The following is a 27570-nucleotide window of genomic DNA, read 5'->3' as shown; positions in this document are numbered from 1 at the left end:
AGCTTGCTTTTGGTCATGGGGTTTCGTCACAGTCGTAGTAACCCTGACTGAGAATTGAAGTGGCCACCCCAGCGCGCCCCCCCCCCCTGCTTCTTTGAGTATCACGGACTAGGGACCCTGAGGACAGTTCTTGTCCTGGCACGGTGCCCACTGGCTGTCTCTGATCAAAGGCTTTGTTGGTTGCAAGGGACTGCAAGTATTGGCTCAGCTGCTCTCCTTTAACCCAACGCCTTGATAGAAAGGAATCTTTCTTCTGCCACAATTAACCAGTATTTCATTTCTTTGTTGTTTTCTTTCTGAAATATTTCTGTGTGTGTGTGCCTGTGTGTGTGTGTGTGTACCAGCCTGTATGAGTGGAGATCAGAAGGCAACTTTGGAGTCATTTCTTGTCTTCTACCTTGTTTCAATGTAGGGTCTTTCTTGTGTTTCTGATACCTGCAAGCCTCCAGGCAATTCTCCCGTCTCTGCTTCCCATCATGCAGCAGGAGTGTTAGGATTACAGGTGCGCTCTTCTTAACTAGACCTTACGTGGACTCCAGTAATCAAACGCAGATCACCTGGCTTGTGTGGCAAATGCTATTCCTACCGAACCGTATTTCCTTTTCTTGAACCATCATTATAGTCTTTTCTGTTATACTTTTGGTATGGTTGAATTTAGCAGTTTTAATATGGCTATATTTAAGATTATCTGCAACTCTTACCTCTGTAATAGAGCTGCCCATTCCCAAGGATCGTGGGGGAGGAAAATAAATAGTTGGGGATGAGTCTATAAACCACAGCCTCTTTTATCTAGAGCTGTTATGTATTGCTTCTTTTTAAAAGTTTTTTTTTTTTTGTTTATTATGTATACAGTGATTTGTCTGCCTGTATGCCTGCAGGCCAGAAGAGGGCACCAGGTCTCATTACAGATGGCTGTGAGCTAGCATGTGGTTACTGGGAATTGAACTCCAGAACTTTTGGATGAGCAGACAGTGCTCTTAACCACTGAGCCATCTCCCCAGCCTTGTATGATTGTTTTAAATTCTAACAGTATTTTAAAGTGGTACACTCTTCCAGAAAGTAGGTTTGTTGTTCATTTACAATAATGGCCCTGTTTTATTTTTATGCTAAGAAGTTCTGATTAAATGAAAAATTGCATACATAGTGTTTCCTGTGTTTTGCAGGCCTGGAGAGGGACAAGTTTGACAACAAGACAGTGTCCTTCGAGGAGCACATCAAGTCGGAGCACAACATGTGGCATTACCTGTACTTCATCGTCCTGGTGAAGGTGAAGGACCCGACAGAATACACAGGGCCGGAGAGCTACGTGGCGCAGATGATCGCGGTGAGTGCGGCTGACTCAGTCAGTCCTGATTCTCCAACTGAGCTCATGTTGCAGCTCGGAGGCCTCAGTGTCCAAGTCTCCCCTGCCCCCTCTTGGGCGAGAGATACTCTGGCTCTGACTTTTTGTGAGCCTTCAAATAAGCTTGTCAGTTGCTGGAGAATTTCCACACTGTTATCATCCTTGTTATCGGATCAAATCTATGTCTCCAGCGCACGGAGAGCATTCTCCCAGGGATGATCTGTGTAGTGAAGAGCTTCCCCTTGAAATCTCTGACCTCTGACCCCTAAGCCCTGACCTCAAACCTCCAGTCATCACTGGACCTTTCAGTTCCCAAATCTGGAAGTTTCATATTGTCGCATGCAAACCGAAGAGTCATGCTTCAAGAGATTCCTTGAATTTCCAAAAACAATAACTCAAAAAGGCTTGTGTTTATGAATGTGTGTGTTTAGGGGAGCCTGGTGGGAGACCACTGGTTTTGGCTTTAGAGGAAGCTGACCCTTCTGCTCAGTCCTAAGTTCTGGTGTTGGGTTCATGGTGAGAGAGGGAGGTAAAGAGAGTGAGATAAGGAGAGCGAGGTAGGGAGAGGGACCAATAAGAGGGGATATGGAGTTAAGGGGAGAAGTAAGGTAAAGAGAGGAGTTAAGGTTTGTGGCTCTAGACCTGACCCTGAAGGAGTAGGTCACCTACTTAGACAAAAAAGACGCAATACCGCCACAGCCTGCCCATTAATCCATCCATCCAACCTCCATCCATCCATCTAACCTCCATCCATCATCCATCCAACCATCCATCATCCATCATCCATCCATCCATCATCCATCCATCCATCTAACCTCCATCCATCCATCATCCATCCATCCATCATCCATCATCCATCCATCCATCCATCATTCATCCAACCATCCATCCATCCATCATCCATCCATCCATCATCCATCCATCCATCATCCATCATCCATCCATCCATCCATCATTCATCCAACCATCCATCATCCATCCATCCATCATCCATCCAACCATCCATCCATCATCCATCCATCCAACCATCCATCATCCAACCATCCATCATCCATCCATCCATCATCCATCCAACCATCCATCCATCATCCATCCATCCAACCATCCATCATCCAACCATCCATCATCCATCCATCCATCATCCATCCAACCATCCATCATCCATCCATCCATCATCCATCCATCCATCATCCATCCATCCATCATCCATCCATCCATCCATCCAACCATCCATCATCCATCCAACCATCCATCCATCCAACCATCCATCATCCATCCATCCATCATCCATCCATCCATCATCCATCCATCCATCCATCCATCCATCCATCATCCATCCATCCATCCATCATCCATCCAACCATCCATCATCCATCCATCCATCATCCATCCATCATCCGTCCAAACATCCATCATCCATTCATCATCTATTTAAATCTATCTATCCAACCATCTACCTATCATGTATCTATCTTTTATCCATCCACTATCTATCTGTCTGTCTGTCTATCATTTCAACTATCAATACATCCATTCATCTATCTGTTCGTACATCTATCTGGGCATTGTCTTATTGAAAGTGTAGGTTGACACAGTGTTGATTTGCTTACCTGTCAGTATCTGTATCTCCAGAAGACTGTGTGTAAGTAGAGCTTTTATACCTTGGCATCTTCCCGGCATTTTCATTTTGACTTCTGATTATGACTGCCTTCTCTGCATTCTTCCTTAGACAGGGACAGAAGATAGTATCTTGTCTATTTCCCCACATTTAACTTTCCTCTTCCTTTCCTATATATTGGGGAAAGGTAATGAATCCCCTTAGGGACTCTATCATGCATTCTGAACAGTGTTTCTGGGAAACATTTCCCATCTGTTCATTGGGAGAAGAGCATCTGAGACATAGAACTTACGAATGTGACCTCATAGCTGTACTCTATTTTGCTCCTGTAAAGTCCTTTGTATGAAATATTTCTGAGAATACAGTGCGAAGAACGGCATAGCCCTCTCCGTAGAGCTCAGTTGTGGGGGAACCACCAATTGAAAGTGGTGGTGTGCCATGTTTGCCTAGTCATGTGACGAGAACATGTAGAGACTGACGGTCACAGAGTGGCATCCGATGTGGAAAGGTTGGGAGTGTCTTTGTGTCCTGGGGAGGACAAGGCAGGACTTGTGCGGTGGGGTTTGTCTGCTGGATCAGAGTGAGCTCTTGTGAGGGACAGCAGGAACAGCTGGGAATGAGTTACTCAGACCCTCTGAGATGTTAGTTAGCTGTCACCATTGGCATGGCAAACACCTGACAGGTCTTGAAGGAAGAAAGGTGTGTGTGAGTGTGTGTGTGTGCCTGTGTACCTGTGATGGGGGTTGTATGCATGCATACATCTGCATATGTGAAGCCAGAAGCTGACATCAGGTGTATCTGTCTTGATCACTTTCCACCTTCTGTTTGCTCTGAGACAGTCGCTCATCAGATCTAGATGGCTGGTTTGAATGAGAGTGGACTCCATAGGTCTGAATACGTGCTCTGCCCTTGGTGGAACTGCTTGAGAAGGATTGGGAGGTGTGGCCTTGTTGGAGGAGGCGTGTCACTGGGGGTGGACTTAGAGGTTTCAAAAGTCCAAGCCATTCCCAGTCAGTTCTCTCTGCCTTGTGCTTGTGGATCCATGTATAAGTTCTCAGCTGCCGCTCCAGCACCATGCCTGCCTGCCAGCTTCTATGCTCTCTACCGTGATAGTCGTGGGCTCTAACCCTCTGGAACCATAAGCCAAATAAATTCTTTCTTCTATAAGGCACCTTGGTCACGGTGCCTTCTTACAGCAACCGAAAAGTAATTACAACACTGGAGTTCACCATTTCAGCTAGACTGGCTGGTCAGTGAGCTCCCAGGGTCTGTTGCCTCCATCACGCCCCTACCCCAGCACTGGAGTTGCAGGTACACATGCTGTCATGCTTGCCTTTTACATGGGTGCTAAGTCCTTGTTCTTGCAGACGGCAAGCGGTTTGCCTGCTGAGCCATCACCTTGCACTGAAAGATTTGTTTTGCTCATGGTTCCCCGGGTTCAGTCCACAAACACATGGCTCTGCATTTGGGGCCCAGTGCAAGTGGAAAACTGTTCACCTAGTGGCCAACAGGAAGCAGAGTGGAACAGGCACCAGAAGCCCTAGGGACACACCTCCTCCAGTGAACCTCACCTCCAGTAGTCCACCAGTACATTAATGCACTCACTGGTCAGAGCCCCGGTGGCCTGACTGTCTCTAGACAGGCCCACATCGTCACGGACATACCCGCTTGCGCCCCTCCCCTCTCAGGTGCTTACCCAGCCAATCAAACTGACAGCCGAGATTGGTCACACACTCGGGGCCTCCTAGTTGCCCAGTTTCACCGCTCATAGTGGACCATTTGTAGGAAGCTCTAAGAGGTGGCAGAAAAGCAGTTGGAATTTTAACTAATGTACGTCGACATCTGAGTGTGGTTTCACTAGTGACAGAAATCCACCAATGATCACTGCCAAGAGATTGGTGTGGCCTAACATAGTATCAGGCTGTGGGGCGTGAGCTGCTGGGAAAAGGAAAAGAGAGCCCCAGAGATGCGTTTAACAGTGAGGGGGGGGGTGGAGCAGAGGAGGAGAAGAGGGCCAGACATCCACGCACAAGAGTCTAGGCATGCCGAGAGAGGTGGTGTCTGTGGGATAGGCCCTCTGTCCGGGGAAGAGACCCCAGTCTGAAGTGAGACTGGAAACCGAGCATGGTGAGTTCTTCTGGATAGTGAAGTGGATGGCACCTCAGCTCTGCTGCAGGCCTTGGGGACTGGGCATCCCGGACTTAGCTCTTATACTCACCTAACATGGGAAAACTGCTGCATTCTTCCCAACGCACAGCAGCGTGTATGCTCAGCACTGCCTGGCACAATGACTAGACCATTGCTCTTGATTGTCGCTGTGTAGTCCAGGCTGTCCTGGAACTCATGATCACCCCGCCTTCATCTTCCTAATGCTAGGAGTCTATGTCTGTGCAGTCCCAGTTCCTGGCGAGCGTGGGGGCTTAAATAGTTCTCGCTCTGACAGCCACAGAGGGTGAGAGACGGTGGCCATCAGAACAGGCAGGCTAGCAAGGTGGGCAGAGCGGGGGGGCGACAGGAAGAAAGGGACAGCTGGGACCCTGCTGTGGAAACTGAAGGCAGACACACCACAGGTCTAGAAGGCAGAAGGCTCCGGGGGCTAGAAATGTCAGTGTCAGAACTGACAGCCACAAGAAGCCGTGGAGAATGGGCAGGTGTGAGCTCTGGGCTCCATGAGGTGGAACTCTCTTCCTGCAGAGAAAGTCCAGTGAAGACGGGCAGCCATCTTCAGCCTTGCCATTCCGAGCAGCATTTATCCGATGGTCCCTCTTGAGTGTGTAAGTGTCACAGCTCTTTATTTGTGGTCCTGCCCCTGCCCCCTTGTGTCAGAGCTCTTTTCCAGAAGATTCCAGGAGAGATGAGAGCCCACAAGTTTAGGCTGATATGAAACATCTCATTCCTGTCTGAGCTACATGACTCTAGGGAGCAAGCTTCTTCTCTGAATTTTCATAGACAGAAGAGGGAGAGACACATCAGCTCAAGTCTGACGCAAATAAAACAGTTCATGTGGAAGATGGCTGAGTCTGGAAAACCGAAAGCCCGTATGTTACACACCCGACTCAGAAGCTTTGCTACTCCAGGCTTTCTAGGTTTCAGCCCTGTGGTCCTGACCCTCCAACATGGCTTTCAGCACATACAATTCTACACTCAAACCACAGCAGGCTCACGGTGCTCAGGGGTCAGAATCAGAAAGCATGTTTGTGCTTCTGTGCCCGGCCAGTGACAGGAATCTAAAAGACTAATGAAAACTCGTCAGCCTTACCACTTCCTAGCTCCGGAAACAAGCTTCTCGGTAACAGTGCGTGGACGGACGCTCCTGGGACAATTAGGGAAGGTATTTGTAGCTCAAGGTTGCATGTGCACATTTTGTCCTGGCAAGCAAACCTTTGTCTGTGCTCAGAGGATCGGTGTAATCACCGGGAGTGGAGAAGGAGAAGGGAAAAGGATGCAGCATCCAGGAAAGTCAGGGAAGCGGAGCAGAACTCGGCGAGCTGGGTGAACATGGAGGAACTCCTGACCTGTCCTGGTGACAGCCTTTGCGCATCATGAGGCCTGTTTGCTTTTTTCTGTTACCCCAAGGATGACATCCGAGGAGCAGTAAACAGAACAGAGACCGTTAGAGAAGGCGTGTAGGGCTTTTAGCTGCCCCCCCCCCCCCCGACAACTGGGGACATTCTCAGCATCCAGTGTCATCTGTGGAGTTGTATTAGGGGCTTTGTGATATTTGCTATTTAATTTAACAAAGGGCCCAGGTCAAACCAGAGCTGCACACAAGAGGAGGTCCCTGTGTATTCAGAGGACGGATGTTTCCTGGTGCCCTTGTGGCACTGGCTGTCCCTGGGATCTCTTAGTTACCTGCCCTGTGACCGTGGTTTTTAGGGGCCACCCTGATAGCATATCACATGTCTAGGCTCTTTGTTCACTCAACTCTTAAGTAACAACTCCTTCCCGATCTCTGCAGTGTTGGCTGAGACATTTTAATTTGTAAGTTTTGGTAGCATAATAATCTATGTTAACACATACACACAAAAATTATAATTTTATCAAGGGCCTCAGCAGGCTATGTGGTGGCTCTTTGCTCTACACACTACCTGGGCAGTTGATATCTGAAATAAGTTTTAAAAACAATTCAGTAGACATGGGTTGTCCCCAATATGCTGGCAACTATGCTAAAAGTTAGATGTTTACAGCTAAGTACGAAGCCATCGCTTCCTTTTAAGGAAATTTAAAGCAGTTTCTGAAGGAATAAGTGGAACAAGGAATTAATGAATGAGTAATTTCCTTTGAGCCCTCTGATGACTGGACATGATTTAAAGAACCACGCACCAACATAGACACTCCAGGAGGTTGTACTTTGAACTTCTCATCAGATAGGCACTCTTTCCCTTCTTTAAAACCAGAAGGTGGAGACATAGCATAGGAGGATGGCGCCCACACAGCCAGAAAGTGGCCCGTCCCCGGCCTGCTGAAGCCCAGCACCCCATCCCACACCCTTCTAAGAGAGGAGCATCTTAGCAGAGGAGTGTGGAAGACAGTGGGTGGGGCCTTTCCGTTGAACTCTGCCTCAGGAACAGATCGTGGGATGGAGCTTCACATTTGTTAGTTTCTCACTGTGCTGATGAGATACCCACAGAGCAGCTCAAGAGGGGGTGGGGCTGGCTTCAGCTCGTGGTTCCGGGAGTGCAGCTGTCACAGTGGCTTGTGGCAGTAGGCATGTGAGGCTACTTGTGCACTTCTTGGTGGGTCAGGAAGCAGAAGAGGAAGAACACAAGGACCTGGCCACCCTTTCTCTTTTTACTCAGTCCAGGACCTCCATCCCCTGAGGTGGGGACTCTCACACTCAGGGTGGGTCTTCCTTCCACAGATAACCCTCTCTCTGGGAATGCCCTCCTCACCCACCCAGAGTGTGTCTTCTAGGTCAAACTGAACAAGATGATGCATGCACCATCACTTGTGGCATCGTCTTTCGCGTGAGACATAAAGAAAGCCAATTGTTCACTGTGGTAGCCACACAAGGAACCAAAAGGACGAATGGCTTTCCACTTCCCAGTGTTGATTTCTGAGTCTGCACTGGAAGTTGCTCTTGTTTAGTTAAACTATTTGTGAGCAGTAACTGGCAAGGGCAGGGCATGTTTGGGTTCATGGAAGGCATCGAATTGTCTGAGATTTATGGGTAGCCTGCTTTCTCCAGTGCCATTTTCCAACTGGATTTCTGCATTATTGTTATGTGTTATAATTATGAAATTATATGTTCTGATTCCATTCTTTTTAATCTACACTGATTATGTAATTGGATCTAATGAAGCCAATTATGTAACTGCCTCATTTTTAACTAAAGCCTATTTTAAAGATTTGGGGGCTTAATAAGACACTTTTTACAATGTTTCCATGGCAAGCCAAGCCAAGGGGTCTTTGCAATTCAGAACACTCATTCACGTCAGTGTGCACATGCGGGCAGCCACTTTGTTCATGAGTCTTCAGCTTCCGGAGGAGCTGCTTAAATTCCTGCTGGGGCTGCACTGCCCATAGGGAGCCACCCAGTTATCGTTTGTTCTTGTTTTCCTCTTCGCATTCGAGCAGAAAGCCCATGAACGGCTGGCTACCTTTTAACATGCGTGTCCATCTCCATATGATCCCCTTTGGCTGCTGTAAGACAGAAATTGAGTCTATAGCAGTGTGACTGCCTCCCACTGTGTGCACCCACCACCTCAGACTTTGTATTCCAATGCTATACGTGAGGGTGAAGGATTTGAGCTTCTAAGTGTCATGGTGGATGGAAGCAGGCTGTAGGGGGAACAGGGCCAAGGGCAAGGCAAGGAAGGTAAGGGCTCTGAACTGCTCCAGTGATATAGAGCCGGGCGTTGGTGGCGCACGCCTTTAATCCCAGCACTCGGGAGGCAGAGGCGACAGGGTTTCTCTGTAGCTTTTTGGTTCCTGTCCTGGAACTAGCTCTTCTAGACCAGGCTGGCCTCGAACTCACTGAGATCCGCCTGCCTTATTACTACACTCCAGGGTTCTGATTGATCAGAAACAGCAGCTGCTGAGTCCGGGAAAGAAGCCCGTGGAAGTAGGGTAGTGGCACATGCTCTACCTTTGCTCTTGAATCTTCCATTGATAAACTATGTCTGGCAGATCGATCAGAACGCAGACCAGACGCCAGGTGAACTGAAGGAAAACCCAAGGCCTACTGTCCCTGACTGTCCTAGGGCAGGCATTCACGATGGGGAACACCTTCCTTGGAGTCAGCCTCAGAGAAAGAGGGAGAAGTGACATCTGTAGAGCTAGAGACAGTGGATAATTTGACAACGCAGTGTTCTGTGTGTTATTTCGGCGTTCTCATGGTCCTATCTCAAAAGTTAAACATGGTCTGCCTGTAAGTAAAGCCCCCTTGAGGAACTGCAGTGCAGATTCGATAAAATAACAGAGACAGACGCCCTTGAGCCTTTACCAAGGCTGCACAACAACCAAGAGGGTCCTGATAGCTCTGCCCCATCGTACATTCAAGGAGGCTGAAGCTTAGAAATGACTTGCCCAGTGCATCAAGGGGAGTCCAAGGGGTGCTGTGCCCACAGTGCACCCCCCCCATAGGAACAGCCAGCATGTCTTGGTCAGGACCTGCTTCCTCTGTGAGCAAGCCAGCCCAACTGTCTCCAGCAGCACACATGGCCTGGCACAGAGAGGAGCAATTTTAAGAATTCAGTCCACAGGGCAAAGAGTGGAGTTGGCTGGGAGACAGGAAGTCAGATGACAGCCCTGCAGTGGTGGGGAAGCCTGAGAGGAATTCTAATAAGAAGAGAGAACTGGCTCAGAGCTGTCTGCTGAGGGAGGGCTCCCAACAAGGGCAGAAGCATCCTGACTGCAGTCGTGACGGCGCAGGCTGTCTCTGTCCCTTTGACAAGGGTTTTCTGGGTGGCACTCCGCACCAGACCATAACAAACACATAATCAAACACTTGCACCCTCCCACAATGTAGTCTACAGATTCACAGTCTGACCAGGGGTAGGGCAGACTTGCCAACAGGCAGAGAGACCCTAGAACAAAGCTCGTGAGTCTCTGCTCCCCCAGGATGCGGTTCCTCCTGGACCTCCCACGCAGGCTGGCCGCAGCCTCACAAGGTTCTCCTCACCTACCCATTGCCATAGCCAGCTGCACTTCAGCAGTCTGACCTTTCTGGGTTTGTTTTTTTGTTTAGAGAACACTCTTCTGCCACTTGGCCAGAGCCTTGGCACTTGTGTGCAGTCAAGGCCTTCACAGTCCCATCTCCTTCACGTTGCCAGCTTTGCCTGCCAGCCTCCCTCCATCCCACTGTCTCCTCTGACCTGCGTGTGCACACACATGTGCATGCATACTCACATACACACACAGAGGAGGGATACAAGAGCAGGAGAGAGGGGGAGAGAGAGAGAATAAATACAATTTTGAAAGAAAACGTCTGTGACCTGTAAGAAATGACCATACATCTTGGAAGTTAAAAAAAATAATAATAATAATAATATGGAATGGTTCATTTTCCCAAAGGCAAGACTAGGAGCACACATTGAAGAAACGGGCACAGAGATGAAGAGTTAAAGGGGCCCTGATGACCATGGAGCGTCTTTAGTTTTCTAGTATGTGTAGTTGTGGGTGTTGAACAAGAGAGGGGCAAAGCTGCAGGGCCAGTGGTGAGGAGATGCAATCACCTCAGGCTGGTGGTGGGGAGACGGGATCACTTCAGGCTGGTGGTGAGGAGACAGGATCACCTCAGGCTGGTGGTGGGGAGACGGGATCACCTCAGACTGGTGGTGAGGAGACGGGATCACCTCAGGCTGGTGGTGAGGAGATAGGATCACCTCAGGCTGGTGATGAGGAGATGTGATCACCTCAGGCTGGTGGTGGGGAGATGTGATCACCTCAGGCTGGTGGTGAGGAGACGGGATCACCTCAGGCTGGTGGTGAGGAGACGGGATCACCTCAGGCTGGTGGTGGGGAGATGTGATCACCTCAGGCTGGTGGTGGGGAGATGTGATCACCTCAGGCTGGTGGTGAGGAGATGTGATCACCTCAGGCTGGTGGTGAGGAGACAGGATCACCTCAGGCTGGTGGTGAGGAGACGGGATCACCTCAGGCTGGTGGTGGGGAGACGGGATCACCTCAGGCTGGTGGTGGGGAGATGTGATCACCTCAGGCTGGTGGTGAGGAGATGTGATCACCTCAGGCTGGTGGTGGGGAGATGTGATCACCTCAGGCTGGTGGTGAGGAGACAGGATCACCTCAGGCTGGTGGTGAGGAGACGGGATCACTTCAGTCTGCCTTCTTATCCGAGGGCACAGGGCCTAAAGAGAAACAGGGGACACTAGTCCGGGGTGCAAACAGGAACTCAAAAGTGAACTATTATGGTTTGTATGGGAAATGTCCCTCTTAGGCTCATAGGTTTGGACACTGGGTTCCGCCACTGGCAAAGCTGTTTGGGAAGGTCACACAGTCCTCTAGAGGCAAACCTTGGTGGAGGAAGTGGGTCCCTGGGGCCTTGAATTTCTTAGCCCAGGACAACTTGTCTGCTCTCTGCTTCCTAATCTTCTAGATGTGACACGTCCCAGGCACATTGCACTGCTGCCATGCCCCTGCCTCCACCATGACACTCTGTGCTACAGTAAATCCTTCTTGCCAGACATTTGACCACAGCTACTGGGAGAATATAATGTGTGTACCACACAAAGATAACATTTAGCCTTTTCTCTTCAGTAGGGTTTCTAAGAAGTGTGAATGGTGCCTGCTATGTAGTAGGTACAACAAAGGCTCCTTAGCAGAGACAGCTCAGCACTTAAGAACACTTGCTGCTCTTGCAGAGGACCCCGGTTCTATTCCCAGCACCCCATGGGGACTCACACAGTGGCCCACAACGTCAGTTTCATGGGATCCAGTGCCCTCTTCTGGCCTCTGTGAACATCAGGTACACATTCGTTTAACATCTATACATGCCAGCAAGCACTAATATGCATAAAATAAAGATAAATAATAAATAAACCAAAACATTCATTAACTGAGGATAGCCATATGGCACTCAAGTGTACTTGGTGACGGTAGTCACAGGTTTGACAAGGCTCCCTTGGAGACTGTGTGGTATGAGTGAAGAAGGGGACGCTCGCCCTTCAGAGGGACACGGAGGTGACAGCCAGTTGAATCTGATTGTGCCGTAGCTGCTTCACTCAACAAAATGTAGAACCAGAGAGGAGAAAACTTTCCCTAAAAGAGTTTGACTTTTCATCAGCCGGTGAACCTTGGCATGGTCTGACTGGCCGGTAGACGCCGTGTGACCCAAGATAATAAGGACTTCCGTTGGGTTAAGCTGCAACCCCAGATGTTTAGAGCAAACGACCTGGATTTGTTGAGCACATAGACTCTCGGTCGTTTATTTCCAGCTTACAGAGGGATGCTCAGGTCTCTCATTCTCATCACCCAGCGAAAAGCTTTCTCCCCGCTGTGCCAAAGAAAATTCTCGTTTCCTAGTTCTGGTCATTACTGTAAGGTCTTGTTGAATTCTCGGCTGGCTTTCTGGAATAATAATATCCACATTGTTAGGACTGATACGTTTTACTCAGAAACGCTGGCTTTCTTCCAGAGAGTAACAGATGCCGTCAAAATGTGAGCTGTGGGGATGAAAACCTTGTATGGGAAAGCCACAGGACCCTCGCTAATGGCTTCTAATAGGCCTGACCGGCCCAAGCCACATTACAAGCAATTAGTTAAGACGGCGGTAACTCTGAAAACACCGCTGGCACTGGGGAAGGTTACCGGGCAAGCTCATTTCCGTAGGGCTTTTGTACTAATTATATCTTTTTAAAAATCTTGGAAAAATAAATGCTGAATTTTACAGGAGTCCGCATCTGTCAGGTCAGAGACCAGCCGTGTAATATCACACTGGCAGGCTCAGATGCCTTCTGAGGTTTAGAGATGAAGGCGCAGTAAAATAATAGAGTCCAGGGTCTTGAGATAAGTGGCCTCAGCTTTCTGGGTCTGTTTCCTTCACTCTACACGATGACTCTCCTCTCTGCTGAGATCCTGTGTGGATTTACAGTATCCCTGACCCAGCCGAAGTGAGGGATTCGTGCGTAGTGAACAAGTACTTCACCATTCCACTACTGCTGGAAAGTTTGGTTTAATTCAAACAATACAGCTGCATTTAAATAATACTTTGCATATACAAAGTAGTCTTAAGCCATTTAACGTTCAAACACTCTGCTCCGAGGAACATACTTTTTAGGTAGCCAATGCTCAGCCTCCCTGTGCTTATTAGATCCGGAACCTGCGTCTTGGCTGATCTAGCCCTGCAGTAGGTCAGAGCTGACAAAGGGGGGACTTGTCATGGGAGTTCATGTTTATAACAGAAGGACCCCAGTCACCAGGGTTTCTACATGATTTAATAGTGAGTGTGGCCACCAGGAAAAAGCCTGGCCAGAGGGGCCTTTGTATGTTCCTGTCTGATCCAAACTCGGGTTCATATAGCACATGAGCCTTTGTTAAGCTGAAAGCCAGGAACTCTGGGTCCACCCGAGTTTTCAAGGTCTTAGAACAGTTATTACCACAGTGGCATGAAATGGTCTGGAGTAACCAGGGAGGACAGGGGACAGGTGTACCCTGAAAGAGAGTGGACACCTTGACGCTGAAGCCATGCAAGAAGGAATTCTGTTGGCTGACATCTTTGTCTTGAGAGGGAGGAACCATCTTTGTTGTCTCTCTGTGATGGGTGCACTGCAGGATATTTAGCCAGTTCTCCAGGTGATACCCTCACGGCTCCATAAGGCAGTTGTCTTTGCCTGGTCTTCCAACATTTGAAAAATTCAGTACACATGTTTGCTTTAGAAATCGCGTTCTGACTCCTGGGGTCCCCTCGCATTAGGCTTTACTGTGGCTATGCACTCCAAAGGGTGTTTCAAAGTGTTTGTGGCATTCCATGACACTATGGGAGCACTGATGAGCACCGAAACATGCCTGGAACAAATAACGCAAAATCCTCTAGTTCTCGAAAACCCCAATAATAACCCAGGAATATCTCAGAAATCGCCAAGTCTAGAGGTGGTTTAACTGCAAAGGAATGATCCCCGGGGCTTTCCTTTGGCTGCCTTAGATATGCCAAGCTGTGCTCTAAAGGTCACGGGTCATGCTGACACTCAGTAGGACTCGGATGGGAATCTAGGTGATTTCCAGGGGCTCCGCTGGCTTGGTTCTAGGATTCTGGTAGCTCTAATAAGTGACACGTATCTTTCTGTCTACTCTTGAAAGTAACACTTACTTTACATGATGAGCAAAAGACAACTATAGCAGAGAATCTGGAGTAGTCAGTGTGACTGCTCCATCATGTGGGGTGGAGTAGGGTGGGGTGGGACATGATCCGAGTCTGGAGGCTGACTCTGCTGTCATGCTGGTCTCTTGTAACGGCAGAAGGGCAAACCCTGTGTTCCTCTCAAAACCTTGGGCCAAGCCTTCTGAGACAACGGACAACGTCCCAGTGTGATTCTAGTGGGATCAGAGAATTGGGGTGTGTCTCAGCTCCTCGAATCTATGCCGCATAGCCTGGGAAAGTCCCCATCCCGAGCCAAGTGCCTGTCCTCTGTGGAAGGAAGAAATCTGCTCTGCGGATTTCATCTAGAAAACAGAAACATATGGTCAGCAGGCATAGAGTGAGGTGGCTCATTTCCCTCACTGGGGAGAGCAGTGACCACCCAACTCTTCCTAATGTAGAACTCGTTTGATCCCAGGAACCAGGCATGAAACTGAAATCTAGACCTGAAGGGATCGGTGCAGGGGAGCTGGGTGTGAGGGGCGGAGTGGCACAGGGGTTCCCACAGCCTGAACTTCCAGAGCCTGGGGACACTCCTTAACCCCTGGGTCTCCATTCCTTCATCCAAAATAAAGGCTAAAAATCCCTACCTCTATAATAGGAGGATTAAGCAAGTTTGCTGTTTTTTATTATCTGATGTGTAATGCATGTGGTAGTAAAAATTAAAATAGTTATGAATATTCAACAGTCGGAATGGTCAAAACTACAATTCTAGGCAGATGTGAAAGCCAGGGATTATAAGATGGCAAGTCAACACTGAGGAAAAGCAGAGGGACCTCTCATTAGTAGGTTCTGCTCATTTGAGAGTCCTAGGATGTCAGCTCCGCCCACTCCACAGGAAGCCACAGGTCTGGTCGTGGTTCCCTTACCAGCAGTGGCCTGCATGCTGTAAAGGCAGGAGGAATAGAATGGAAACCATTCAGGTTTGGGTCAACAATGCACCCTGACACCCTCTCTTCTCTGCTTCCTGTGGTGGAGTGCTCACCTGGGAAGAGAGAGAATCTGTTTATACCATCAGTATAGGAAGACAGGGCATGCTAGGCAAGGACAGTGTGGTACAGACAGTGACAGAAGCGTGACTGACAGGTGGGTGTGGCTTCTCTGGCTGGTGGTCTGCTCCGGCAGCTGGTCCCTAGCACACCGCGCCTGAGTTGGTGGCAGACATCATGGGAGAGTATATGCTATAACAGAGCCACTTCCACCGTGACAGCTGGGAGTGAGAAGGGAAAGGGCAGGATCTCTGTGTCCCCGTCAAGAATGTGCCTCAGTTTACTTCCTTCATCCAGGCCCTGCATTGCCACTTCAGAGTGCCCCCACCAGCTGCACACTAAGCCTCCAACACAGGAGCCTTTCAGAGCATACAGCAGGCTCTCCTAGAGTAAGCATGTCCCCGGTTAGTCTTTTTGCAACTTAGTTTGTCTCCATTGCCAATTTCCCTTCCTTCATATAACTTCTTTGTCCTTTGTATCCCCTACCTACATTTCATGAGGTTTCTTTTCTCTGATTTCATGTTTCAAGCAAACCTGCCTCATGAAATAGAATCCTTTCCTATCTTCATCTGTGTCTCGTTCTTGGTGCACGGTGGGTGAGATGTAATAAAAGCTGAGATCAAATCATCTTTAATAAAGAAAATACAGAGTTTGGAGAGCGCAGGTGAACTGAGGAGAAAGAAATCAATCAGGCTGGAGAGTCCGGCTGCACGGCGCTGCTTTCACAAAGCACCGTATTGAAGACGCTCGTAGAGGAGACGGTTAAGATGGGCACGTTGAAGGGAGAACCACGTGGTTTGGTTTAAACAACACCGGTGCATTTCCCCCATTGCTACATTGTCCCCCATTTCCAACAACGGTCTTTGATAGAGAATTTCACACAGCTTACTTGAGGCCTTTAAAGATGATCCAAGTCTACATCCAAGAATGTACGTTGGGCGAATCCATCTCTATAATAGAGCCCACTGTCACCATGCAGGAGGATTCCAGGGACCAAGAATGGTTTTTATCAGCTTAGAACTTGGGGGAAGTCAAGGTTTTGAACTATCCTCAAAACCCAAAATTCATGCATTAACCTGTTTTGGGCAATCTAAATTCAGAGGAGATTCATTAAGCCTGTTACAAATGGAATTAAGGTGGCCTTCTATAGGGTCCAGTATCTGTCAGATGTTTTCTTCTGCTCACTGAGGAAGTCACAGTGCTAGCTTACAGAACTGCGAAGGCTTCTTTCTAGGCTAGTAGGGAAGTTGTGTCTTCTCATGGCTGTTGGAGCATTAGTATCAGAACTTGTTCTAGGGGAATCCTCTCCTGGTTGGTGTTCTTGTAGCTTCTCTAAAGGGAACATCCCCGTGCCGGTCAAATACCCCATTTCATCCTGTGATAGGCACACCTGTGGAGGTCTACAGCTGCGACAGACACACCTGTGGAGGTCTACAGCTGTGATAGACATACATGTGGAGGTCTACAGCTGTGAAAGACACACCTGTGGAGGTCTGCAGCTGTGGCAGACACACCTGTGGAGGTCTGCAGCTGTGGCAGACACACCTGTGGAGGTCTGCAGCTGTGGCAGACACACCTGTGGAGGTCTGCAGCTGTGGCAGACACACCTGTGGAGGTCTGCAGCTGTGATAGACACACCTGTGGAGGTCTACAACTGTGACAGACACACCTGTGGAGGTCTACAGCATGGGCGGGTGGAACAATAGTCTCCCCAGAACTGACTTTCTTGGCCTAGGGATGTGGATCAGTGGTAAAGTGCCTGCCTAACAAGGGTGGGGCCCAGTTTGGTGTCTGGAACCTCAAACAGCTAAGATGTTTTCTTTGTAGTCTCCTAGTCTTAAATTCTAGACGAGCAGTGGAGGGGAATGTGGTGGCTAGTTTTCATGTTAATCCAACTATAGGAAGAGAGATTATTCTGAAGATAAAGCATAGAGAGAGATGCAGCTGGGTAATCTCACTAAAGATATCCTGCTAACAAAACCCTAACCAAGCTCTGCAAATGGGTAACTATGAATGTATCAAACTAAAACTGGTGAAGGGAACCAATGGCAAAAGCTTTGTTAGAGACAGTCCCGTGAGCATGGAATTATAGTTAAACTCACCCCTTCATTACATCTGGTTTGGTTGATTTTCTTGTCTCCATTTAGTTGATCCAATTAGGGATTAATCTAGCAGAAACTGCATTTTCGGTGTCACGTAGGAAGTGCCTTTTAAGTCTTCAAAGGGAACAAGAGGAGTGAGCCACACTGCTTCGTAAGGTGGTGGGAAAACAAGAATTTTGTTCCATAACCACCCACAAGATGCAGGCAGTAAGAAGCGGATGTTTATCCGGTAATTACACAAAGTGGATTTCTCGTCTGGAGATTTATAAAAAGATGTCCTATACACTGTTTTTATGATCACGTTTAAAGTTGTTTATAGTTTCCATAGTGAACATGACAGTGAGCAAAAGTACTGTTAAAATTACAAACCATCCACACCAGGCATGGTTTCTAGACCGGCACCCCTGTGGGACTGCTGAATTCTCAGTCTCCCCATTGTGTACCCCTGCTTTGTGGCCACAGCCACCTCATCTTGCATTATCTCAGCTGGGTAGAAGAGCTGGTAACGGCATTCCTGTGAACCTTGAGAATGGTAGGGCTGCCTTTGCTGATAGCATCTGGGCCTATAAGCAGTAGACAGATTTATCTGGTGTGGTTTCCACAGCCAATCATGGGGGAGCCAGGGTGATGGCTCAGCCAATAGAGGGCTTGCTCTGCAAGCAAGAGGACCTGCGTGTGATTCCCAGCACCTACATGGTAAAAGCCATGCATGGTGGCGCAAGTGTGAGATCCCAGCACTGGGGAAGCAGAAAGCAGCAGGTCCCTGTGGCTTGCTGCAGCCAGCCTTGCTCACCCATTGAGCTCTAGGCCAAAGAGAGACCCTGTCTTAAAACCAAAAAGCCAAGGGAGATGGCACATGAGGAGTGATGGCTACAGTCCATCTCTGGTTAATGCACACCCCTACCTGCTCTCGCCCTACACACACGGGCATGCACACACACACACACACACATACCTACCTACTCTGGCCCTACACACACGAGCATGCACACCCCTACCTGCTCTCGCCCTACACACACGAGCATGCACACACACACACCTACCTGCTCTCGCCCTACACACACAAGCATGTACACACACACACCTACCTGCTCTCGCCTTACACACACGAGCATGCACACACACACATCTACCTGCTCTCGCCTTACACACATGAGCATGCACACACACCTACCTGCTCTCCCATACACACACGAGCATGCACACCCCTACCTGCTCTCGCCCTACACACATGAGCATGCACACACACACACACCTACCTGCTCTCGCCTTACACACACAAGCATGCACACACACCTACCTGCTCTCTCCCTACACACACGAGCATGCACACCCCTACCTGCTCTCGCCTTACACACACGAGCATGCACACACACACATCTACCTGCTCTCGCCTTACACACATGAGCATGCACACACACCTACCTGCTCTCCCATACACACACGAGCATGCACACCCCTACCTGCTCTCGCCCTACACACATGAGCATGCACACACACACACCTACCTGCTCTCGCCTTACACACACGAGCATGCACACACACCTACCTGCTCTCGCCCTACACACACGAGCATGCACACCCCTACCTGCTCTTGCCTTACACACACGAGCATGCATACACACCTACCTGCTCTCGCCCTACACACACAAGCATGCACACCCCTACCTGCTCTTGCCTTACACACACGAGCATGCACACACACCTACCTGCTCTCGCCCTACACACATGAGCATGCACACCCCTACCTGCTCTCGCCCTACACACACGAGCATGCACACACACACACACACCTACCTGCTCTGGCCCTACACACACGAGCATGCACACACACACACCCCTACCTGCTCTCGCCTTACACACACGAGCATGCACACACACACACACACACACACACCTACCTGCTCTGGCCCTACACACACGAGCATGCACACCCCTACCTGCTCTGGCCCTACACAGATGAGCATGCACACCCCTACCTGCTCTCGCCTTACACACACGAGCATGCACACACACACACACACACCTACCTGCTGTGGCCCTACACACACGAGCATGCACACCCCTACCTGCTCTGGCCCTACACACACGAGCATGCACACACACACACCTACCTGCTCTCGCCTTACACACACGAGCATGCACACACACCTACCTGCTCTCGCCCTACACACACAAGCATGCACACCCCTACCTGCTCTTGCCTTACACACACGAGCATGCATACACACCTACCTGCTCTCGCCCTACACACACGAGCATGCACACCCCTACCTGCTCTTGCCTTACACACACGAGCATGCACACACACCTACCTGCTCTCGCCCTACACACATGAGCATGCACACCCCTACCTGCTCTCGCCCTACACACACGAGCATGCACACACACACACACCTACCTGCTCTGGCCCTACACACACGAGCATGCACACACACACACCCCTACCTGCTCTCGCCTTACACACACGAGCATGCACACACACACACACACACCTACCTGCTCTGGCCCTACACACACGAGCATGCACACCCCTACCTGCTCTGGCCCTACACAGATGAGCATGCACACCCCTACCTGCTCTCGCCTTACACACACGAGCATGCACACACACACACACCTACCTGCTCTGGCCCTACACACACGAGCATGCACACACCTACCTGCTCTGGCCCTACACACACGAGCATGCACACACACCTACCTGCTCTCCCCTACACACACGAGCATGCACACACACACCCCTACCTGCTCTCCCCTACACACACGAGCATGCACACACACACACCTACCTGCTCTCGCCCTACATACACGAGCATGCACACACACACACCTACCTGCTCTGGCCTTACACACACGAGCATGCACACCCCTACCTGCTCTCGCCTTACACACACGAGCATGCACACCCCTACCTGCTCTGGCCCTACACAGATGAGCATGCACACACACACACACACCTACCTGCTCTCGCCCTACACACACAAGCATGCACACACACACACCTACCTGCTCTGGCCCTACACACATGAGCATGCACACACACACACACACACACCTACCTGCTCTGGCCCTACACACACGAGCATGCACACACACCTATGTGCTCTCACCCTACACACACGAGCATGCACACACGAGGCAAACATTTATTACATCTTAATTTCTAGAATAAACATATGTTGACTGAGGTTTCTGTCCCACCCAGACCCGCAACTGTTCCATCCCAAAGAAACACACAGAAGTCTACATCAATCATAAACTGGTTGGCCTAGTATCTCAGGCTTTTCTTATTAACTAATTCTTACATCTTAAATTAGCCTATGCTGAATCTTTCCTGGTAAGACCGGCCAGGGTGCTGGGGACGCAGCCCCGCTGCTCCTATTACTACAGACGGGGAGCCCCAGGGCATGCAGGCTGGGAAGGAGAGCCAGACCAATGAGAGACCCTGCCTCAAAGAGTAAGGTGGAGGAGCAATGGGGCGGATCCCTAACATCAGCCTTGGGCCTCCACATGTGTGTCACACACACATTTCATACAGGTACACGTCATACACATGCACACATAGAAGAAAGAAGGAGAAATATAAGTGAAAAATTCAGAAGGTTTGTCTTATGAAAGCTTCAGGAAGCGGTGCTTAAGTCTCAGCATGTATTAGGATATGCGGTGCTTAAGTCTCAGTATGTATTAGGATATTCTCTGTTCTCCTGTCGGCTGCTACACTCGGGCAGTCAGGCTTCTGTCCGTGCTTCATTTTCTGCCGCGCCATTGTCCCAGTTCTTCTGCCTGACGTGGAGGTGGTTTGACTGGCTTTGAGAACCCACGTGAGCCTTGCCGGAGAACCCTGAAATAAAGCTATGGCACGCACTTGTATTCATACTGCCAGGGCGAATCAGTGTGCCTCGGCTAACCATGCATGTTCCCAGCTGGTGATTCCAAAGGACACCAGATAGCTGCAGTAGGTCACCGCCTTGCTAGAAATAGAACACGGTGATGTCAGGAACCACCCAGGGAAGCTGCCATGTAAAGCTGCAAATGGTCTCCCTGGAGCAGCGCCATGCCACAGGCTCTCAGGTGACAGTGGACAGATAGCGTGCCAGCCTTTGCCAGCTCTGACCCTAGGTGCTATCAGGCACAACGAGTGTAATGGATAGGGATCCCCTTGCCAGACTTGGAAGGCAGCCTGCACATACGCCGAATGTCCCTGATTCAGCGTGGCAAATGATCGTTTCCAGCTAGTGCCCAGACAGCCACTTTGGGTTTTCCCCTGCGGAGCCAGGATGCAGCCAGAAAGTTGTTTAATGAGCAGAGGGTGGGAGCAGGGGAGCTGCTGGCTGTGTGACTGGCATGTTTAGTGGACCAGATGGATAAGTTGCTGTGACCTCGTCATTCAGTACAGGTTACCTCTAGCTTGTGGATGAGGCCAGGAGGCTGTGCATCTGGCTATACGGTGTACACTGAGACCTGCCTGGGTGTTGTGAAATCTAGTTCATCGGTCACTCATTACCCACCACGTGCCAGCGTTGTGTTGGGCACCTGCCCTGAAACAACCATAAATAAGACCCCTGCTTTGCTGTAGCATCACAACTCATGGGGGTCCTATAGAACAGGCTGTGCGTAGCATGAGTGAGAGAGTAGCGGGAGGTTCTGTCTCAAAAGGGTTTGTGGGTGGAAAGTTTACATGGCATGCGACATCAGTTGTGTGTGCCCCATAAAACTGCACTTGGCAGGAAAATGGAAATCTAAGATCTTTCTCATTTTACTCTTTAATCCGATGGTGTCCATCAGAATAATTTGCTTCACTTTCTGCACTGGTCTTATTAAAATGTTGCACTTACAAGTGGTTTATATTGCCAGGAAATCTTCCTTTCAGTGCGCCCAATGGGTTAGTTAACCAAAGAACGCCATGAAGACTCAAAGGTGGTTCTGTGGTGGAGCCCTTGCCTAGTGTGTGCGTGAAACCCCAGGCCTGCGCCTGGAGCCTGGAGCCCTTGCCTAGTGTGTGCGTGAAACCCCAGGCCTGCGCCTGGAGCCTGGAGCCCTTGCCTAGTGTGTGCGTGAAACCCCAGGCCTGCGCCTGGAGCCTGGAGCCCTTGCCTAGTGTGTGCGTGAAACCCCAGGCCTGTGCCTGGAGCCTGGAGCCCTTGCCTAGTGTGCATGAAACCCCAGGTTTGAGACTGAGCCCTTGCCTAGTGTACATGAAACCCCAGGCTTGAGCCCCAAGGAATACAGGGAAAGGAAAAAAGGGAGGGAAGGGATAGAGAAGAAGGAAGAAGAAAAGGGAGAGGAAAAGGAAAAACACTTCTAAAATCAGAATAAATACTCTGTTTTTATCGTGCTACCCTAAATATACCTATATCTTAGTTACAATAATCAAGTTACCACTATTCCTGAACTAATTAGTGAATTGTGCACCATTTCAAAGATCAAAACTGGGTGTACGGTTGCATTGCCAGATCCCCACCAGATCTTTAAACAAATTTAAAATCAAATGTGAGGTGATGGGACAAAGTGGGGTGAACAAAGATTATTTTGGAGAGGAGAAATTGCACTGTGGGTGATAAAATCCCTAAGCCCCAATCAAGGATGACCCCAGTGGGTCTGGCAGGTGTTGCCGAGCAGGTGTTGCCGCGATCCCAGCAGACAGGAAAGCTGCTAACCCGACACCCGACTCCACATGGTTAAACAGAGGCTGCCAGAGGCATGTGTGGGGTAAACAAGCATATTCATTATAAAAAAACTTTTGAAAAATGAAGAAAAACTGAAAATTAACTTTAAAATTCATTTTTTGTGTATGGTTGTTTTGACTACGTGTACATGTATGCATCACACGTGTGCCTGATGCCCACGAGGCCAGGAGAGGGCATCAGATGCCCTGGAACTGGAGTCAGAGTTGGTTATCAGACACCAAACAAGTACCTGGGCACTGACCTGGGTCCTCTGGAAGAGCAGCAAGCACTCTTAACTGCCGAGCCATCTCCCCAGCCCTGAAAAATACTCAGTTTCAAAGTGCTAATTACTTGTCTTTTTAAAAAGCATTGACAATGGTCACACAAAGATGGGGCCGATTCCAGTAAAATCTCAGCGGGAGGACGAAGTAGCAGCCATGCCCAGTCATGTCTGTCTCTGCCCAGCAAGGCTCGCGGGCTACAGGCCTGCTCCTGGAGAGCAGAAGAACAATTTGAGTTCCGTGGGTCCAGTGAAGTCTTGGCTGCTAACATTGGAGAGAGGATCCATTTTTCATTCTGATGATCAAATTTGAATCCTAATAAATCCTATTTGTGAGGCCACTGAAGAGCCCTGTCGGCTCTGAAGTAGGCCTGCCTTCACAGTCTGCATACAGAAGGCACAAACTGGGCCAAAGTGCAGACATCTCCTCCAATCTAATTTGCGAGCGTGAAGTTCTGGCAGAGCCAACTGTGGCTCCGAGGGCCAAGCTTCCTTTGCTATCCACTGTGTGACTAGAGCCTAGGACCCACCCAGGGCTCAAACTCATTATCTAACTTGGCCGCAAATGGCCCTCTGAGGCGAGGCCCCTCTGGGTAGCCTGAACAGTGAGGAGGAAGTACAGGGGATTCCCAGTATGGGCCTCAGAGTGCCTCAGAGTTCCTTCCAAAGCAATGGTCCCCATGTGACCAGGTCAGGTCTGACTGACTGGCCAGTCAGTCCTCTTTACATAGGGAGCTCAACCACAGACAACCCTCACACAGAATGCAGACAGAAGTAGAATCCTTCTGTCTCCGTCGTGGCCTTCTCAAGAGGAGATTTTAAAGGTGTAGCAATGAGGAATTTGTTTTCTAAACTGGTAAAAGTATTCAGGGGATGCAGAAGAAATGGCAGTTTTTGAGGCATACCATAGGAGTTAGCAAGCAGAGAGGTGGGGCTGGGTGGAAGAACCCTCTGGAAATCCCAAGCTGCAAGTGGCATGGGGAAATGTGTATGCCAGCGTGACTCCTTGTTGACATCTCTGAAAAAGTGTTCATTTCGGTGATGTCCTAATCCCCCTGAGGGGTGACAGAGCACACCTCCCACTCTCTGGGTACTTCGCCCTAACCAGATGGTCCCACATGACACCCTTCCACTGCCTGCCCAGCTCTGCCCACCTTCCCTCCCACCAGAAGCATGTGAACGCCAGCGTTCTTCCCCAGCCCCTGAACTAGCTCCTCCAGGCCCGTTCTTCAACGGTAGGAACCCTGAGAGCTGGGTGATAGTTAACCATCTTCAGAGACAACAGTCATGATCTCCGAGCACACGCTTCCTAAGCGGTGAAAGTGGGAATCACAGGCGGCCTCTCCGATCACCAGTAGCCTTCTGAGCTCTCCTGCACCGAGGGGCTGTTGATGGTTGTTCTCCTTGGCCAGTGCTAATGTAGGGCAGGTGGTGGCTGGAATTTGGGAAAGGAGAGACTCAAGGACTGAGCAGGCACCTCATTTGCCCTCCTTTCCTCCCTTCTCTCCCTGCTGTCCTCCCTCCCTCTCTCTCCAGAAAGCATGGGAGATCAGGGTGTAGATATACTCACTGTCTTTCTGTGTGTTTGTGGTGCGTGTGTGCGAGCATCTGCTGGTGCTCTCAGTTTTGAGGAATACCAGCCCCATTAGTTCTGTGTAATACGGAAAATTCAGTCCTGACAAGGAAATGGGCAAAGCACACAAGAGTAGCTAGTTTAATCCTCAAGCCCTGGCCAGCTAATGGATTTCAAATTGATCCTAACTTGTCAGGCAGAATGACCTTACTGAGCCCACGACCCAACAGCATCTTGTTTCTGTTCGGGGTTCAGGAGGAAAACAGATGAGGAAAATAAACACCTCTGCAGGGAGCGGCGCACACATGGAGAAACCCCTCTGCCTTGCGAGCTCATGTTCAAGCTGCTGGACCTGCAGCCGTTGGGCCCATCCTCTGTGGCTCTCTGCAAATCTGTGGGTCTCAGACCAGCAACCACAGGCAAAGGAAGTGCCCAGTTAACTCAGTGGCCTGAACCCCCTGCCCATCCATTTCTTTACCATCTCTCCCACAGATGTTCTATCCCTCATGCTAAGGCGGCAGCTGGCACAGCCAGAGATGATGAACTGATCCATTTTGACCCCACCTTGTGAACTGTGGTTCCTCTTGGGCACAACCACCACTAGCTAAAGCAGAGCCCAGAAATCAGAGGGGAAGATTGCCCCATCAAGACATCCAACTCTGGCTGCTCTTTGAGGGCTCCTAGGCCACCTACATTCTGAAAAGTTGATTAGAAATTTTGTTGCTACCACCATTCAGTCAGTCAAGTTTGGCAGTGTGCAGTAACTCCTTAAAAAACTGTGTGCCATAAAGGAAACAAACAAGAGTGGCCAGCCACGTGGCAACACCCGTGGGTGCGTGGTGTGGAAAGTCCTTCTGCCTGTGTGTTGCTTTCATTGATGAATAAAGAAGCTGCTTTCAGCCAGTGGCTTAACTCTGTTAAGCCAGGCAGGAAATCCAAACAGAGATGGAGAGAGAGTAGGCAGAGTCAGGGAGAAGCCATGGAGCTGCCAGAGGAGAAACACGTGAGCTGCCAGCTGAAACCTTGCCAGCAGGCCATGAGTCTCATGGTAAAATATAAAATAATAGAAATGCGTTCATTTAAGATGTAAGAGCTAACTAGAAATACTCTTAAACTATTGACCAAACAATATGGCAAATATTTCGGGTCTGAGCATCCGGGAAGGAACAAACAGGCTCCGCCGGCTGTTGCAGTCTGAGGAAGCACAGACACCAACCTTCTCTGTTCCTTGTCCTTCATCAACCAGCATCCAGTTTTACTAAGGCGTTTGTACACAGACCTGGTTGAATCAATTATTAGTCCAGAGGTCGGGTTGCCTCAAAATCCTGATTCTGGGAGACCACGTGTACTTTGTCATTCTGGGACACCTTGATTCAGCTCATTGGGACGAAGCCAGGTATAATCCTGGGGCTCCTGAGAGCAAACTCGCCTTCGTCAGCCAGGAAATTATAAAGATTTATGGATATCCTCCTATGAACCAGAACCTCAGCATAAGAGGGTGGACCTGGGAGAGGCTGGGTGAGAGGAATACATGGAGGAACTAAAGCAAAATGATGGAGAAATGTGTTTAGAACGTGTCCCTGCCCCTGTGGCAACTGTAATGTGTAACTGAGGGTCTCTCTCCTGCCCGCCAGTTCCCGAAGAGCCACTCTGAGGCTTAATATTAGTTACAAATGGTTTGTCCTATTGACTCAGACTTACTATTAACTAGCTCTTACAACTTAACCCATTTCTATGGCTCTGTATTTTCCCACAAGGCTAGTGGCTTGTTATCTGCATCTTGCTTCCCCAGCAGCTGCTGGCATCTCCCCCTGCCCCTCCCTCTTTCCCCTGTATTCCGTTTGGGTTTCTCACCTAGCTCTATTCTGCCCTGCCACAGGCCAAAGCAGCTTCTTTATTAACCAATGGTTATAAAACATATTCATAGCATACAGAGGGGCATCCCACATCAGTAATGTGTATGGACAGAGAGTTACTGAGGAGGCCGTGGGTGGACTTCAGTTGGAAGCAGAAAAAGAGTCAGTACCCATCTTAAGCCTCACAGGTGGGCTGTGTGTTCTTACCAACACAGAGGACCTGTGTCCAACAGCCAAGCCTAACAGAGCGTTACACGACCTCATCTGACTGGCTCCATCCTGCATCAGAAGCAAGTTTCTGATGTAGAAAAATATTCAGCTCTGTTTTGGCTGTTTGGATTCTTAAAGTGTCCTACTGGGTAGATAATCTTCCAGAAGATCAAAGCAGTGAAATGCTTCGAAACACAGACGAAGTGTGTCAAGTGTATGAAACCTGAGTGGTCTTAGCATAAAAATGGAAAGCTTGTTTGTTAAATTGAACCAGAATTAGAATTGCAGGGCCTGTCAGCTCTTGGGGGTAGCTCCCGTGTTACGTGCGCATGTGCGCGCACGCTCGTGTGTGTGTGTGTGTGTGTGTGTGTGTGTGTGTGTGTGTGTGTGGTGTGTGTGTGTGTGGTGTGTGTGTGTGTGTGTGTGTGTGTGTGTGTGTGTGTGTGTGTGTGTGTGAGAGAGAGAGAGAGAGAGAGAGAGAGAGAGAGAGAGAGAGAGAGAAACTGCTTGGGGCACATGGCTGGAATTCCTGCCACCAAAGCCTGATGACTCTTGGAATGAGGCATGTTAAAGTCATGCCCAACTTGAGGTGGTTACTCACGGACAGCCTCCTGCTG

At 49.5% G+C, this 27570-nt stretch overlaps 1 protein-coding gene across 1 annotated transcript in view; it reads left to right on the top strand.

Moving 5' to 3' along the window:
- Itpr2 (inositol 1,4,5-trisphosphate receptor type 2) overlaps positions 1 to 27570 on the top strand; it is a 420430-nt gene that overhangs the window by 380265 nt on the left and 12595 nt on the right. Inside the window, exon 55 of the mRNA XM_041632277.1 lies at positions 1164 to 1324. Within this exon, the coding sequence (XP_041488211.1) occupies positions 1164 to 1324 (161 nt within the window). The remainder of the gene's footprint in view (positions 1 to 1163; positions 1325 to 27570) is intronic.

This window comes from Microtus oregoni, unplaced genomic scaffold (genome assembly GCF_018167655.1).
Source record: "Microtus oregoni isolate MIOR12 unplaced genomic scaffold, Mior012 000002F_ref0000024, whole genome shotgun sequence".
NCBI lineage: Eukaryota > Metazoa > Chordata > Mammalia > Rodentia > Cricetidae > Microtus > Microtus oregoni.
This window is presented reverse-complemented; position numbering and strand designations above follow the sequence as displayed.